The sequence below is a fragment of the Gavialis gangeticus genome, unplaced genomic scaffold (assembly GCF_001723915.1).
Source record: "Gavialis gangeticus isolate Ggan-Ray unplaced genomic scaffold, GavGan_comp1, whole genome shotgun sequence".
Lineage (NCBI taxonomy): Eukaryota > Metazoa > Chordata > Crocodylia > Gavialidae > Gavialis > Gavialis gangeticus.
Genome location: NW_017729022.1, coordinates 181,755,636 through 181,770,632, shown reverse-complemented (window position 1 = coordinate 181,770,632; position 14,997 = coordinate 181,755,636). Strand labels below are relative to the sequence as shown.

The following is a 14,997-nucleotide window of genomic DNA, read 5'->3' as shown; positions in this document are numbered from 1 at the left end:
CCCGCCGACATGTCGCCTCCCAATGGCGCGGCCGGGCCCGCGGGCCATGAGCGCGGCGGCCCGCCGGCCCCTCAGCCTGCGCCTCGGCACCTGCCGGCTCACATCTTCCCGACTCGGGCCAACACGGCCCATCGCCGACCCAACGCCGTGCACCCCTCCCGGGTGCCTGACGGGGAAGCAGGCCCGGCAGCGACCCCCAGAGCCCTCGGCCAGCCCCCTCCTGCCGCAGGGTCTCCAAGCCCCCTCCCTAGCCAAACCGCGGGCATGACCATCAGAGCCACGGAGCTTCAGCCTGTTTTGCAAGCAATTTTTTTTGTTTTTAATGATTATTATTTATAGTCCTCTGGGAATCTTTTGATTAGAAGGGCAAGCGCCCTCCAACTTTGCCATGACTGTTTTGTACGTTTACAAAGATTAATGATCAATCCTTTAAAAAACAAACAAACCCAAATCTACCGAAGAGAACAGAAGATGCTGTTTGCTGCGGAGGTTTGCAGTCTGCTAGACTATGCCTTGCGAAGTGGAAGCTGAAATACAGTTTTACAGAGAGACCCTGCGCTGGAGGCACGCAGTAACACTTAGCATCTCGAGGCTCTCCACACATTTCTAAGCATAAGTTTTTGTAGCAAGATCTGTAATTAAAGGAGCTGTCAAAATATTTCCAGTCTGAAGAGGCATAGTCTTAAGTTGCTCAGAGTTTTCCCTTTTCAGCAGGAGTTTGGTGGGCTTGCTGTCTGGTAGGGAGCCTGCGGGCTTTTCTGAGGGACTTTGGCAAAAGTCACTGGGACCTGAGGCAAGCTGCTTGATCTCGTAATGCATCTGTAAAATGGGGATGCTAATTCTCTCCAACCTCACCAGCCTTGTGAGGATACATTTATTAGTGTTTTGAGGCTTGGGGAGAGGCTGATGATTGGCATCACAGAGAAGTTTGTAACCCATGGAAAAGCACTTCTGTCCAATTGGTGGATGGCAGCAAATAAGACCACAAACCAGCCACGTCCACAAGTTCAATCAGGACAAGTTCACCCTGTCCTTATGTGCGGGGCAACCTGTAATGCTGCACCTTTAGTCTCAGGAGCTGCAGTGGGCTGTTGCCACAGCCAGGCTTGTGCTGACGTTACCTTGCCCAACCGGGGCCGAGACCTGTCCATTCCACGGTCTGAATAAGTCAGAGCTCTGTGGGGAACTGGTACCTGCTCACGCTGTAAATAAAGACTGCTGCTAGCCTTTTTTTCTGTATTAAACCACCGTCCCCTTGTCATGTCCTGCCTTGAGTGGCTGCATTTTGCAAACTGAACGTTTTCCATGTGTAGTGTGTCCCTATGCATGTGGAGTGAATTCATTACATCTGGCATGCTCGGGAGTCAGACACTGACACTTCCATTCAACGGGTCATAAAATGGAAGCAGGGAGGAGGTTAAGGGCCAAATTAATGATTGAAAATGCAAGGGTAGTTTTTCTGAAAGCTTCTTGGGAGTTGGGCTGGACACAAAGGGCCAGGAGTTTAAATGTATGTAGCCATTGTACTGCTCAGCAGTGCAAGGCCAAGGCCAGGCGCTCACAGATACCTTTGAGGTTCTGTCCGTAAGTGACTTAATGGGCAAGGCCCGTCTTTAGAAATAACTTGTGGCCAGATCCAAGGAGACATAGGTGCCTCCTAAAGGTGACCCAGATTGCCTAGGTTGTGACCAGGGAGGTAAGTCAGTAGGAAACACTGTGCATAGGGGCATGCTTCAATGTAGCTGCTTCTCCAGATTTAGGCACCTGTCTCAGGGCTGAAGATCCAGACTGCCCAAAGGAAAGGCACCGGCCTCAACCAGGACCCCTAACTAGCATAGCCTTGACTTAACTCTCCATGATCACTTTTTGGGCAGCAGGTGGTATCCACCTGCTGCCCAAAAGCCCAGGAATAAGAGCATTTGCCCTGAAAGCTGGAAAATTTGCTTCTAGGTCTGCTTCACCCTCAGAGGAGTCAAATTCTTATTTCCTACTTTCCAGGGGTGTGTCCTGACCAGCGGGCTAAGGACTAGGCTGGGGGGGCAGTGCTGGGGTGGGAGGTCAGAAGGTGGTTGCCTCCTCTTGATGCCTGCCTTCTGGGCAGCCAAGCTGGCAAGAGCCCAGACGGAGACTGAGTAAGAGTGTGCATGAGATGCTTAACGTGCACCAGACTAATTCCACTGCGCATTAGCCCATCATGGCAAAAACTGCGCTAGTCCGCATTAGAGTGAGTCTACTGTGCATTAAGCGTCACAAATAAGATGGTGTGCCATTGCTACTGTGCATTAGTGCCAGCTGTTGCCCATTTATGTAGTACTGCATATTAGAGGGACTAAACGAAATGCACAATAGCAGCACTGCATTAATGCACGTGTAAACATTCCCTGTGTGACTCTGCAGCCCAGAGAGGAGAGACTCCGTCTGCTAGAACTGTTTCTGCACAGACTATTAAACACCGAAGTGGAGCTACCTGCACAGTTGATTTGTATTTGGTCCTACATCCCACTGACAGCCAGTGAGACTCAACCTTCCAAAATTGCTTTCGAAATTGGGCCTTACCTGCTCAAGCCACTCAGGATCACCTTCCCAAAAGTATTTCAGTTCACAAGGGACAGCTGGACAAACTATATGGAGGCAAAAGTGAAGGGAGAAAGCCACTGCGCTATGCAGTAACTCTTCAGTAAGTCTGCTTTTATTTTGCAGTAAGTGAGACCTAAGCCAGGGCAGAAACTTGTTTCTAGGTATCTCAGACAGGTCGAAAATAGAACAAGTGTGCACGTGGAAGCTGTGTTGCCTTCTCATGTCTTCAAACAGGCTGAAACAAAAGGCCTGAGTGGCCCAGCTTGGCACAGTGGAGGGCGGAACCGAAGCATGTGGGTTATTAATGCATCTGAGCAGAAACAGCCAGCAAGATTCCACACCCCAAAACTGGCTCCCAGACCTGGCTAGCTGGGAGGATTTGGTTTATATACAACTAAGCCACAGAGCGGTTATTCAGAAGTGTACATTATTAATTTTCGCATCTAACAACTGTATTTAAATTGCCATGGAATTGCTAGTCCGCCACTCCACTGTGCAGTCGAATGCTGGCACTTGCGTACAGCCTGCAGATCCAAAGTAGATGATGGCTTGATTCTGAACTTTTCCCTACAGAAGAGCAGGTGTGAGTCAACACTGATGATTCATGTGTTTAATAACAAAACAATACTGACATTTGGTGGGCTCCAGGGTTTATACTGCAGAATCTCAGACCAATGACTTTTCCAACATCTTTTCACTAGTGAACAAACTTTTTATGTTTTTAAAATACAATTCACTGAGCTAACAAATGAGGCGTAAGAATAGAGTCCTTTTTGAGAGTTTTGGAAAGCTCCTTGTTTAAGGCTTGTTTCAGACTGGATTGAATAAGGCCTTTATCTGAAAACCTAGGTGCTTTCATTTATTTATTTTAAATCTACCTGTCCCTTAAGTCCTGGGGTTACTCAAGGAAGGGCTCAGAGCTTTGCTCAGGTGAAAATGTTTCATGCGTTGAAAACTGCTAGGCAATGTTCCTGTTCCATAAAAGAGGTTCTAGACAATTAAAAGCTGTATTTAATGAACAGACTGTTTAATTGCTGTTTACTATGCTCCTGCTCCAAACTACATAAACACACCCTGTGCTCAAGCGTGATGGTGTATCCCATGATTATAAGCACACGTTGGCTCTAGCACCTCACTGAAATGGCAGGGATAGGATGCTGCTGCTACTCAGGGAGCTGCATTTGCTACAGTTGCAAATACCGAGATGAGAGGGCTGTGCTCTAGTCTTAGGTTGGGCTGCCAATGCTGCACCCATTCTCTCCTCACGTTTCCACTTGAATAAAGCCCAAGCAGTCAGGTTTTACACATGGGAAGTTAATTTCTTCCTTAAGGACTGAGCTACAGTGACCTGCACTCAGGTCTTGGCAGGAAAGCCAGGGCATTGTTACAGTTTTTTTTACAGACTGCAAGACTTCAAGGAAATGGGCAATTTATAATATAGTTTTTAAAATCTGGTTTTGAAGCAGTGGAGTAGCGTGCAGTTTAGTGACATGGCATGTTTTAAACATGCCTGATGTCTTGGGGAACAAGGACATCTTGTGTTTGATTTTTTTTTTAAATAGTTTAATGCTGGGGGAAGCTGTCAAATTGGCAGCACCAGAAGCTAAAGGGCTGGTTGATGCGATGCTGCAATGCTAGTTTATTGGAGACACGTTTGTTCTCAAGTTTGGCAGACACTTGGTTCTCTCTCCTCCTCATTCAAATACATGCAGATGTGTGCCCTAAGGGCCAGTTCAGGGCTGCGGGTGGCTGTGGCTCACCACTTCAGACACATCATAGTGCTGTCGGGTCTGAGGCTCACTCTTTCTCATCACTGGTCTAGGATCAGTGCTTTAAAAAGGTGCTGCTCTGGAACATGCTCTCTCAGAGCTGGTCCTTTTTTTTTTTTGCTCTGACACATCATGAAACAAAAAGGTGTGTCTTGAACTATGGATGTGACCTAATTCATTACATTGTTATTTTCCAATATATTTGTTCTTTTATGATTAGTTAGCCAGGTCTGAAAATCCTGACACTGAAAATATTCCTGTTCTTCTGTTTGTACTTACTGCTCAGGTGTGTAATGAAGATTAAATACATTTTAGTCATGACACCTAGCACCCTTATGACACTTTTCATCCAAATATTTCAAAGCTCCACGCAGTATTCATTATTGGTCTTGTTTTGCGGATGGGGAAATGGAGGCAAGCAGAAATTAGTAAACTGGCAAAAACAGTAAGTTTTGACCCTGTTAGACTCAAGGCATCCACTGGAAAATGCCAGCTTCTAGCTTTCACTCATTTCTTGCCTAAGGAAAAATAATACAGCAATTCTTCTGTTGCAAAGAACTCAGAAAGACTGCAACAGGTCAGAAAGTGTTGACACAGTGGATTCCTATTTGAAATTTCTGGGTTTAGCTTGTGAATCATGTGTAGGTGTTTGCAGGGCTAATACTGTGTGGCACACCATGGTATCCTTAGAGGATCTCCCAGCACCTTGGTTGAGAATCACTGGGCTCAAGTCATACATCAGACTCTCAGTATGAAAGACAGAATGGACATTCCCCTGATGCCCAATACTGTGATAACTAGATTATTGACCAATTGCTGCAAGGAAGGAAAGCCTTACACAAAAAGCCAGGTACTAATATGGAGAAGACTGAACAAAAAGTGAGAGAAATTTAAGTTATAACAAATTTCTGTATAAGTATGCAAGAGGATACATTGTATACAATGTATTTGTAAACATCCTCTCTGGAGTGAAATAAGAAAGATAGGTGATTATAGAGGAGTCAGGAACCTGGGTGCACAACTATTTGTGGTTTTCCTCATGCTGATCTTGGGATTATGCAGTCATTGCCAACTCATCAACATAAGTAGTAATTTTTATATATATATATATCAAGCCTGCACTAGTTCAGAACCTCTTCTGAATTTGTCAATAAAATCACCTAGTGCAACTCCCAGAAAATGACCTTGCTACACTAGAGGTCTTTTCTTTTCACATATTTTATATACAGCACAAAAAACTGCAGGGAAAAAGAAGGATGAACATGGTCACAGGGTTGGAGTATAAAGGAAAACATATGCCCCTTTCCAGCTAAATCCTTATTTGACATTTTTCAGGACAGAACTCCAGGAAAGCCATAAAAAAATTATTAAAAACTGAGATTTTAGGAAATAGCATTCTTGATCTTATGTACATTTCTAGCATCACTTCCTGTATATTTTTAAACTGAAATCCTCTTAGCATGCAAAGTAAATAGATTATGATATACTGGAGGATTAAGGATCACTGTCTGGTGTCAGATTAATCCCTCATATAGACCATCACTTGTAGTGACAGAAATATGGCTGCAATTCAGCAAAACAGCTCTACAGCTAAGTAACACATTTCAGCATTTTATGTAGAACAAGTGAGAGGTTTCCTTGGTCCGTTGTTGTGTTGCATCTATCTCGGAAATTAAATTTAAATCTCTATCATACAAAACACATGCTTTCCTCAAATTACTGTAAGGATGCACGAAGTAGCTATCCATTATACACACAGCTGTATGCAGTGAGATCCTGTGGTAGACTGCTCTGTTTCATAGCTCTCTCTTTATTGATATTTTCCCCATCGCGTACGTAAAATTTTATGCGTTTTAGCAGTTTTGTTCACTTGAGATTTAAGTTTTTCAGCACGGTTTTAATATACTCAGCTGACTACACTGATACAAACAAACTATTAAAAGAGATTGGGGATTTTCTTTTGCTACCAAAACCACTCTACTCAGCATCTGTTAGATTTCAACAGCCTTTTAGCTCTTAGGGAAACGTCTGACCATCACAAAGCAAAATTCATTTTATACAAATGTAGATTTTGTTGTCAACAAAATGTTTTTAGCGTTTTATACAAATGCAGATTTTTAGTCAACAAAATGTTTTTAAATGTTTAAAACATATTTGCTGTAAACAAACAACCCTTTATTTTCAGTTGGGTTATTCAATAAAAATACAACTTATTCACAGCAATCAAAAATGTCATCAAGTAGATGGTTAGCTTTCTGTTTTAGTTTCTGAATGGTCCAGAAGATCAGGTGTAAACCACATGCATCTATACAGTAGAGTAAAACCATGTGTACACGCATGATACTCTGCATCAAATGGTGGGAAGGAAGACTCATCACAATGCTCTTTTCTCTTTTGATAGTTCAGAAAAAAAGTACAGTAATGAAATAGGTTAGGTTACTTTCTCAGTACATTTTCTCTTAGTGGTTAGAAGAGCAAGATTAAAATCTGGATTCCAATGGCATGATGTTTAAGAGGTTCCATGTCTTTTTTTTAAAGGCAAAATAATGGTTATTCAACTAAGATGATATATCTAGATATGAAAATTGAGAGCATTCTTAGAAAAATGCTGCTGACTGTGAAAGGCTGCTTTTTCACAGAGGTATCCCAAGTGAAGATTTTATCTGCTAGTATCTCAGTAGAATGGTTTTCAGAGCCTTAAGTGGAAATTCAAATCTGTATCCAAGTGAAGATTGTTAAAATATATAATGCATAGAGAATTACAAAGAATTATCTCTGTGAGCTTTATAGGCTTGTTTAATAAAAAAAACAAATCTTTCAACATTGTTTACTATAACAGGGGTATTCAAACTTATTAGATTTTGTATGTCATAAAATGCCAAGATGCACATTTCACTGTATCACCCTTCATAAATATGGTTCAGTTTTTGCAGCTATATATTCCTGTAAATAAAGCAACAATTTAGTGTTTTAAATACAGCATTTCTGAAATGTAGACCTGAACTTCCTCTTGAAGGGCCTGATTCAGGGTTCACAGAAGCCAGCTAAAACACAGTTGCCTGCGAAGTTGTGGGAGAGATGAATCACGCCTTACATTTTTGTTTTTTTGAAAGTGAAGGCATTCACAGTCTTGATTATACTAGACCAAAGTGTACCACTTTAAGAGACCCACTTCCTTCAGTTTCCTGGGGAGAAAGAAAGACACAAAAGTATACTCTTTGTAGTATAGAAATTAAACAGAAAAGATTTCAGTTTTCCATCATTATACTTCAGAAAAACTGCCCAAACGAAATACAAGGACACTCAAACAAAGCAAAACATTTACCCCAATTAACTCTATAAAGAAGCTTACAGGCAAAAGCTATTCGGCTACCTTATAATTAAAACTTATGCCGAACATTATAAAATTGTATTAATGCCAGTATGTAGACAGCTGGGTTTTCAAAGCTGTGCTATATTGCCCTCGTCATCTAGGTCTTCAAATAAAGCATACGCATTATACACAAATGCATATAAATCAGGTGCTCCCACTGCATGTGACTGTCCTAATATTTATTAATGAAATGTCTTTAACTGAATGTCCCAAAACACAGGGGTGTTTCATAATTTATATTACAAATGTTCTTACAAAAAGTATGAAATACTTTGTTATAGAAAGTGCTATAATCCAGTGAGTCGTTGCTTCCCTTTGAATTACATATAAGTAGCTATCTCTTCTTGATGTAAAGCCAGCTAGGTGCAGAATTACGTTTATGTCCTGCTGTGGTACACAAAACACATAAACTTAAATTTAAAAAGATGGGAAATTGATAGCAACAAGGTGTGTGAGTTAGGACTGCTTCCAGCTTGTGTGTGCTGGTAAGTTCAGTGTGATTCATGTGACTTTACTCTCAGAGAAAGGGGAAAAAACCCCCTCAATCTAATAGAGAGCATTAACCAGAGCAGCAGCTCCATCTCATGGAATATATATTCTACCACAGAGATAGAGATCATTTTAAACAGCACTCCGGTGCATAGTCTGTGTACTACAGCTGTGTGGTACAGGCAAAAAATGTTTCAACAGCCAGACTTTTCTACAATGTAAAAAAGAAAACCCAAAACCACATCTTACTTTCAGCTTCTTGTTTGGCATTTTCCCTGCCCGGTAGATTTAAGGAACATTAAAAGGCTTGTTTTAAGGAGGCACTTGGCCATTACTGAATTGCTGTTCATGAGACAAAAAAATAATTTCTCATACCTCTATAAAAAATTAGCAGTTTTATACAGTACACTGAAGGTTATATAATATATAATATTGAAACTGAGGCTATGTCTAGAGAGCGGAGGAGGAAAAAGGAGAGAAATCCTAGCTTACAGATGAGTCTCCTTTGCGGAAAGACCTGCAACTTCTGCGGGTGGCTCTGCAGCTCAAGGACTGGACTCAAGTCACCTCAAGACCCACCTCAGTGAACCGTGGCAGAGATTATGCTTGAATCAAGGGATTGCTGCTGCCGACAGCGATGAATGAAGCGTGTGCAGACATTCTGGAGCCAGCTTGGGTTCTGCTACTAGTGTAGCTGCAGCAGCAGGGAGCTGTGTTTGGGATAACTACCCAAGTGTTTACCCAGCTTCTTAGGAGGGATTTGTGGCCTGCAACGTTTCCAAGCTTGTGAGTTTAAAAATAGCAGAGGTATTGGATGGCTACATGAGCTGCAATGATTGTGATGTAGATCTACCAGTGGTTATCTTTGCAGGTGAATGTCACATATTCCCTCAGGCCAAGTCCACCATACTTCAAGTCCTGTAGCAAAGTTGCTGAAAGAGCGTTTGCATCCCCTAAAGTAAACATGGCTCTTCGGGATGCTGTAGGCGGTAAGCACTAAGCAGCATCCCACCAGGGGTGCCTCTGCCTCTCACGCATGAAAGATCAGGTTTCTTTGAATAGCAGTGTCTGCCAGGTTTCCCCGTGATCCTCTACAAGGAGCTGCAGCCCTTCCCTCTGTTTCCCTGCACTGCAGAGCCCACAGTATCTCATGACACCAAAAAAGCTCTAGGGAAGAGAAAACTGGTCATGGGATCTGCACTGACACTGACATCTCAAAGAACTGAAGATTCAGAGTCACTCTCTATGCTTCATGTACATGTTAACAGGGATGCCATCAGATGTGATTGGCAAGTAGGCTGGTGAGTGGTTGAATCCAGTGGTTTTAATTGGACAGTGGTCTTAATACTGCACTTCTGAACTTGGATTTGTTAAGGGACCACTGCTGGTCAGCTGCAAATCGCCGACTCAGGAAGTCAGTCCTTTAGGTTGCTGCTGACTCCTAGGAAGTGAAGGACCACCAGGGCGTGGTGCCACCAGACACAGAGATAAGCAGCAGGTTCCTCATTGCTTATGTGATGTGTAACTATAGTGCTCTTTTGGGAGATTTTTGCTACCTGATTCCAGAGGCCCATAGTCCAGGTGACCCAGGCCAGATATCCAGGCTGTACCCAGTTTATCCATGATCTGTGTTTTTGTTTTATGGGGGATTGGAAAAGGTTTCCCTGCTGTGTGATTCTGGTATCCAACCTGCAAACTGAGCTCTGCAATGATATGTTAGGCACTGAAGTCTCTATCTATCCAGTCTCAGTGGAAAATACTTTCAGTGCAAGGTATGGCAATGGCCTGGCCATGATTTGTTCTGCATTCAAATCTCAAATACTTCCTATGAACTAGGAGATAATAATGTGCGAGTTTGTGTCCTGAAATCTGAGAGCTGCCAAGCAGGCTTAAGCCTGAGGAGATGGGATAATGGAGGCAAGTGTTATCATTCTGAATCTGACACTATCCATTTGTTCAGTCTCTTAACTATTGCCTGCATAAGGAAATATCATAAGTGGAAACCATTTCCCCATACACCTGAGGAACTGCTTCTGTTGGCTCCAGATGAAATGGTATGGCGACTTTTTGTACTAGGGACTGTTCTCAAGAACCTTATGAGGCATGAGAGAGGAGAGTGGTAGGGGACAGGGTGGGAAAATGATTGGGACTTGCTTTGTGATTGCTTTGTCAGGTAAGGATGAGGATTTCTTCAGTGGAGACTGGGGGGCCACAGATGTTCCACCATTTCTCCAGATTCTTGGGTAGTGATGTCAAGCTCCACTGTCAGTGATCCGGGTGGTGATACCAATAGCGAGCCTCACCTCTTAACCCAGGGGGTACAATAGTGAAATCTGCCATGAGATGATGGCCCCCAGTAGGGCCAATGTTAACAAGGTGATTTGGTGGCAAAACAGGATCCATTATGGAGGCAGTCCAATGTCATTTTTGCCTCCTCTGTGGTAGTGTCCTGCATGTGGGATCTTCAATACAGGCTTTTGGGTGGCATTCAGGTGGTGACTGAGGCGCATCCCTCCTCAACAGTGGGGAGAAAGGATAGGTTAGAGATGGTGACCTCTTGTTGTACTCTCCCAATGGCAGTGATGCCTCAGCTCTTCTGGGGGCTGATTCCAGACTGATGATGTCTCCAGGGGGATCTGGTTCCCTAAGGACACACTTCAGTCTTGTAATAAGCACTGCAGTTGGTCGCTGTGTCTTTGTTGGTGTACATCTAGCACCACCTCCTTGGCAGAGGACTGAGATGCCCTATTCTTGGAGGGTTGAGGTCTCCCTTCTTCTCTATGGAGTGATGTCTCTCACCACCTACAGAGGTATTTGTTTTTGGCCCTTTCAGTTTTGCCTTTGCATTGGTATCAGCACGGGTGCCCTGATGATGTTCATTGCCACTACAGGAGCTGGTGCCACTCTTATTAATACCATTACTAAAATGGTAGCTGCCTTCGGGGCTGCTGACAGCATAGTGCTGGGCTCATCAGTATCAGTGTAACTAGTGATATTTCAAAGAAGTTTTTTGTCTATCTCTTCTTTGCTGTACACCTAGACCTGGGTGTGATGTCTGCTTAGAGGGGTACTCATTGAAGACAACTTTTGGCTTTTCTTGGAGAGGGAGGCCTCCTCCATGTTTAGAGATAGGTATCACTGGATAAAGTAGGTGTTCTTTCAGCTGTGTGCCCCTGGATTTGGAAGTCCTTGAGATCAAGCACTAGCAGATGTGGCTCTTCTCCAGATAGAAGAGGCATCAACTCTACCCGCTGATGAGGGTCAGTCAAGCAGGGGTTAGAAACTACCACAGCAGTTGGCATGATGCACTCTGCCATCCCTGTTGTGTTTATGATTAGTTTTCCAGGTTGTGTCTTGCTGCCTTGGGTGATGAGAGGGATGTGAGGGAGGGTCCATGACCTCTTATGGGAGCACATGTAGGTGCAAGACACCTACGCAGCTCCAGTGGACACTGATTTTTTTTTTTTTAAAGAAAAAGTAATCTCATGGGTAGAAAGCACATGTACGCCTACATTGGGCTGCACTGTGCCATGCACCAGAAGAAGTGTGGTAAAATTTCATGCCTGGCTAATGGATGCAAGACTCTTAGCATTCTCACTTGTTTAAATGACACTAGATATTTCAACATGGACAATAGCATTATCTCAGTAATTAATCTGAAGTTTTGACTGTTTCTAGGCACAGCAAAATACCATGTGCTCAAGCCTTATGTTTCTGGTTAACATTTCAACACTAGACACTTGTATGTGCCTTAATCATGGCTATGCTCTGTTGTTCCTTTTTTGCTCTTAACTCCTCCCTAAATGAGACTGACTACGCCTTGTCTTTCACCAGAAGGGCAGTACAGGAATTCTCCTCTGTGGGAGGTGTGGTCATTTCACAATATAGATTAAGCTAGTGACATTTACCTGAAGATTTCCAAGTGTCATACAAAGGCAGGTGAGCCTTGTTAGCCCTGTATCAGGTAGGGAACCTAAGCTACAGAGAGGTTAAGGCCCACATTTTCAGTGCAGAGTCTGATTTTAGAGGCAGGTGATTAGCAGCTTTTGAGGCCTGGCCCTGCTCACATCAAGCTGGACCCCTCCCCCTGCCACAAACTAAGACAGTCCTAATTACTACAGACTTCTGAAATCTGGCTTTAAATAGCTTGCTCAGGGCCACACAGCTAGAACAGGATTAGGTACAGAAGATGGCTCTCAGGATTTCCAGGCCCCTTATCTAATTAAAGATGGGCTGGAACCCAAATGCAACACCCAACACTTAGGAAATGTCAGGAGGTCACCCCGACACTGGAAGCTGTGCAGTTCCACTGGATCTGAATTTCCACACTCATCCCCACCTGTCTCCAATCCCTAAGACTGGACTGATGAAGAGGGGCTAGTGGTAAGAACTACAGCCAAACATCTCCTTTAGAAAATGGCTCAATCTGTTTACAATACTTGAGCTTTTTTCTGGCTGTGTGACAGTGAGATGTCTGGGAGGTGACTGGCAACAATCTTCTGTGTGTACCTTGCAGTTTCAGGGAAGTGTTTCTTCATTGTTTGGATTCACAGTGAGCAAAGAATGTACAGGTGATGGTGTATGTATAAGAGCTTATATTCCCATCCGCAGGCAAACATTCTCACTGAGGTCCCTGGTCTCCATTTGCTCGGAGAATAGGCCACGTCTGTTCCTTTTTGGCACAGCTTGTCTTGCGCTATGGGGCAAAACAAGTCCTCAGCTTTGTGGCGGAGGAGGTCACGCTGGCAGGGGAAGCTGTGCAGTCCAACTACGCAAGAGAGGGCTGGGTTTTGGGTGTGCACCTCTTGCGTGGCACAGAGCCCAGCATTGTGAGGAATCCCTCTGATGCAATGTGCAAAAGGTAGGTGAGGAAACAGGGAAGTCAGGCTGGAAGAGCAGCAGGGTGAAAGGGGGAACATGCTGGTACATTAAAGATATTGCAGCCACTGGGCACCACAGCCACCCCACAGCTTGAAATGTAAAGCTGTATGTTGCACAGGCGTTGGGGGGAAGGTCTTTTTCTTCCCTTTGGTCCTCAGAGGATCTATTCAGAGCAAAGCCCCAGCTAGGGCAGGGTGCTGGATCCTATGTGTATATGCAGTTTAGTCCTCTGCTTTTCACAGTAACAATCTCTAAAGCATAAGTATAGTTCCCTGGTCAGCACCGATACTAGCCATTTTACCATGTCATTTCTGTGATTTCTTTAATGATACAGCCTTCTCTACAATCAGCTGGGCAAAAAGAAATGTTTTTGATACTCCAAGGGCAGATTTCCAAGATCATAGATTACTGAATGCAAGAACTTGAAATACATAGAATGATATTTTAACTGAGAACAGAAAAACAATGTATTTTTTTAACTGGAACAGAACCGTTAGCATCCAGCACAGAATGCTAAAATATGCATGTAGTGTTCTGTAGACACATTTACATGAATAGGATACATTAATAGGATGATTATATGATTCAGCACTAAAAATTCAGGACACATCAAAGTTAATAGTGTATGTATGGCTTTAAAATGTTATTCCACTATGAAAAGTGACATCTTACCAGGACTGCTTCCCTGAGAACTATGAAACATTGTCAGAGCTATTCATTTTAGTGACAAAAATAAATTTTCCCTTCTACTAGTCTATCAGGAGCTTGCACAACTGTGAGAGAAAAGCAGGAATATTTTTTTGCCTGTGTATCAAACAATTATCTTCCAAGTTTCCAGTGAGTTCCTGCTATGTCTACTTCTTGAGATCAATGGCATTGCAGAGATGTCACTAAGGGCATCATTTGAAGACAATGGGATTGCCCAGATTACATTGGACAACTGCAATTTATTTTGCAAAACCATCACCAAAGGTGCCTGTATGCATGAAGGGAAGAACCCAGCCTGGCTGTCATTTTCCCAGGTTGAACTTGGAAAAAGAATAGTGGGGGAGGGGACAGGACATATGTTTTTGCTGATATATTTGCTCTGGAGACACTGAGTGATGGGGAGTAGAGCTTCACAACAAACAGTTGCTTTTCAGAACAGAAATGAATTTTAACTTCTCTCTAGAATATTAAATTATGTTCAGTTACATTATCACATACTTTTCACATACAGTGTCATGTGATTTATCTGCAACCTTATATACATGTACATGACATTGTACGTGAAAAAATATGACTGTAAGAAAATATGTGATAGTGTAATTAGACATAATGATGTATAATGTCTTATTTTTTTTCTTTTCTGTTTTCAATTATTTCATTGTGATGGTCCAGTATCTTAATGCTGGAACTTCCCTCCTTCCTTTATACAGAATCGGAATAATTTTGGAAGCACACATGGGCTGTACAGGTTTCTTGCAGCCATCCCCAATCCTTCCTTAGGGGCAATTCAAGGGATGAGAGAACTGGTTATGAAGTTACTGAGGTGTACACATATGAAGAGAGCACTTACCTTTGCTGCAAACATAGGCATCCTCTGTTACGACAAAGACTGTCAACTATTTCTCTATACTGTACATGTGGGACCAGCATAAAGAGAGCAGAGCAATCTTAAGGAGGCAGCTGGGCTAGGGACAGAAGTTACACATAGAGGTGCACCGATACATCGGTCCGATATCGGATCGGTACCAATATAAAAAAACCTGGCTGTATCGGATATCAGTTCAATGGGGCCAATAATTTGGCTGATAAATGCCCGTGCTGTGTGCAGCCGCAGCGCAGCACTTAGGCAGCGAGCAGCACAGCTGGCAGCATGGAGAGCTGCCTCCACCTGGTAAGTTCAGTGTGGTAGAAGAGGAGGAG

The 14,997-nt window shown here is 43.3% G+C and overlaps 1 protein-coding gene across 2 annotated transcripts in view; it reads right to left on the bottom strand.

The window, feature by feature from the left end:
- Positions 1 to 6,729: 6,729 nt before the first annotated feature.
- The window catches only part of WDPCP (WD repeat containing planar cell polarity effector), a 253,491-nt gene continuing 245,223 nt past the window's right edge, over positions 6,730 to 14,997 (bottom strand). For both annotated transcript variants that reach the window (XM_019516598.1, XM_019516599.1), the window contains exon 17: positions 6,730 to 7,531. In XM_019516598.1, coding sequence (XP_019372143.1) covers positions 7,481 to 7,531 — 51 coding nt within the window. In that variant the 3' untranslated portion in view covers positions 6,730 to 7,480. The remainder of the gene's footprint in view (positions 7,532 to 14,997) is intronic.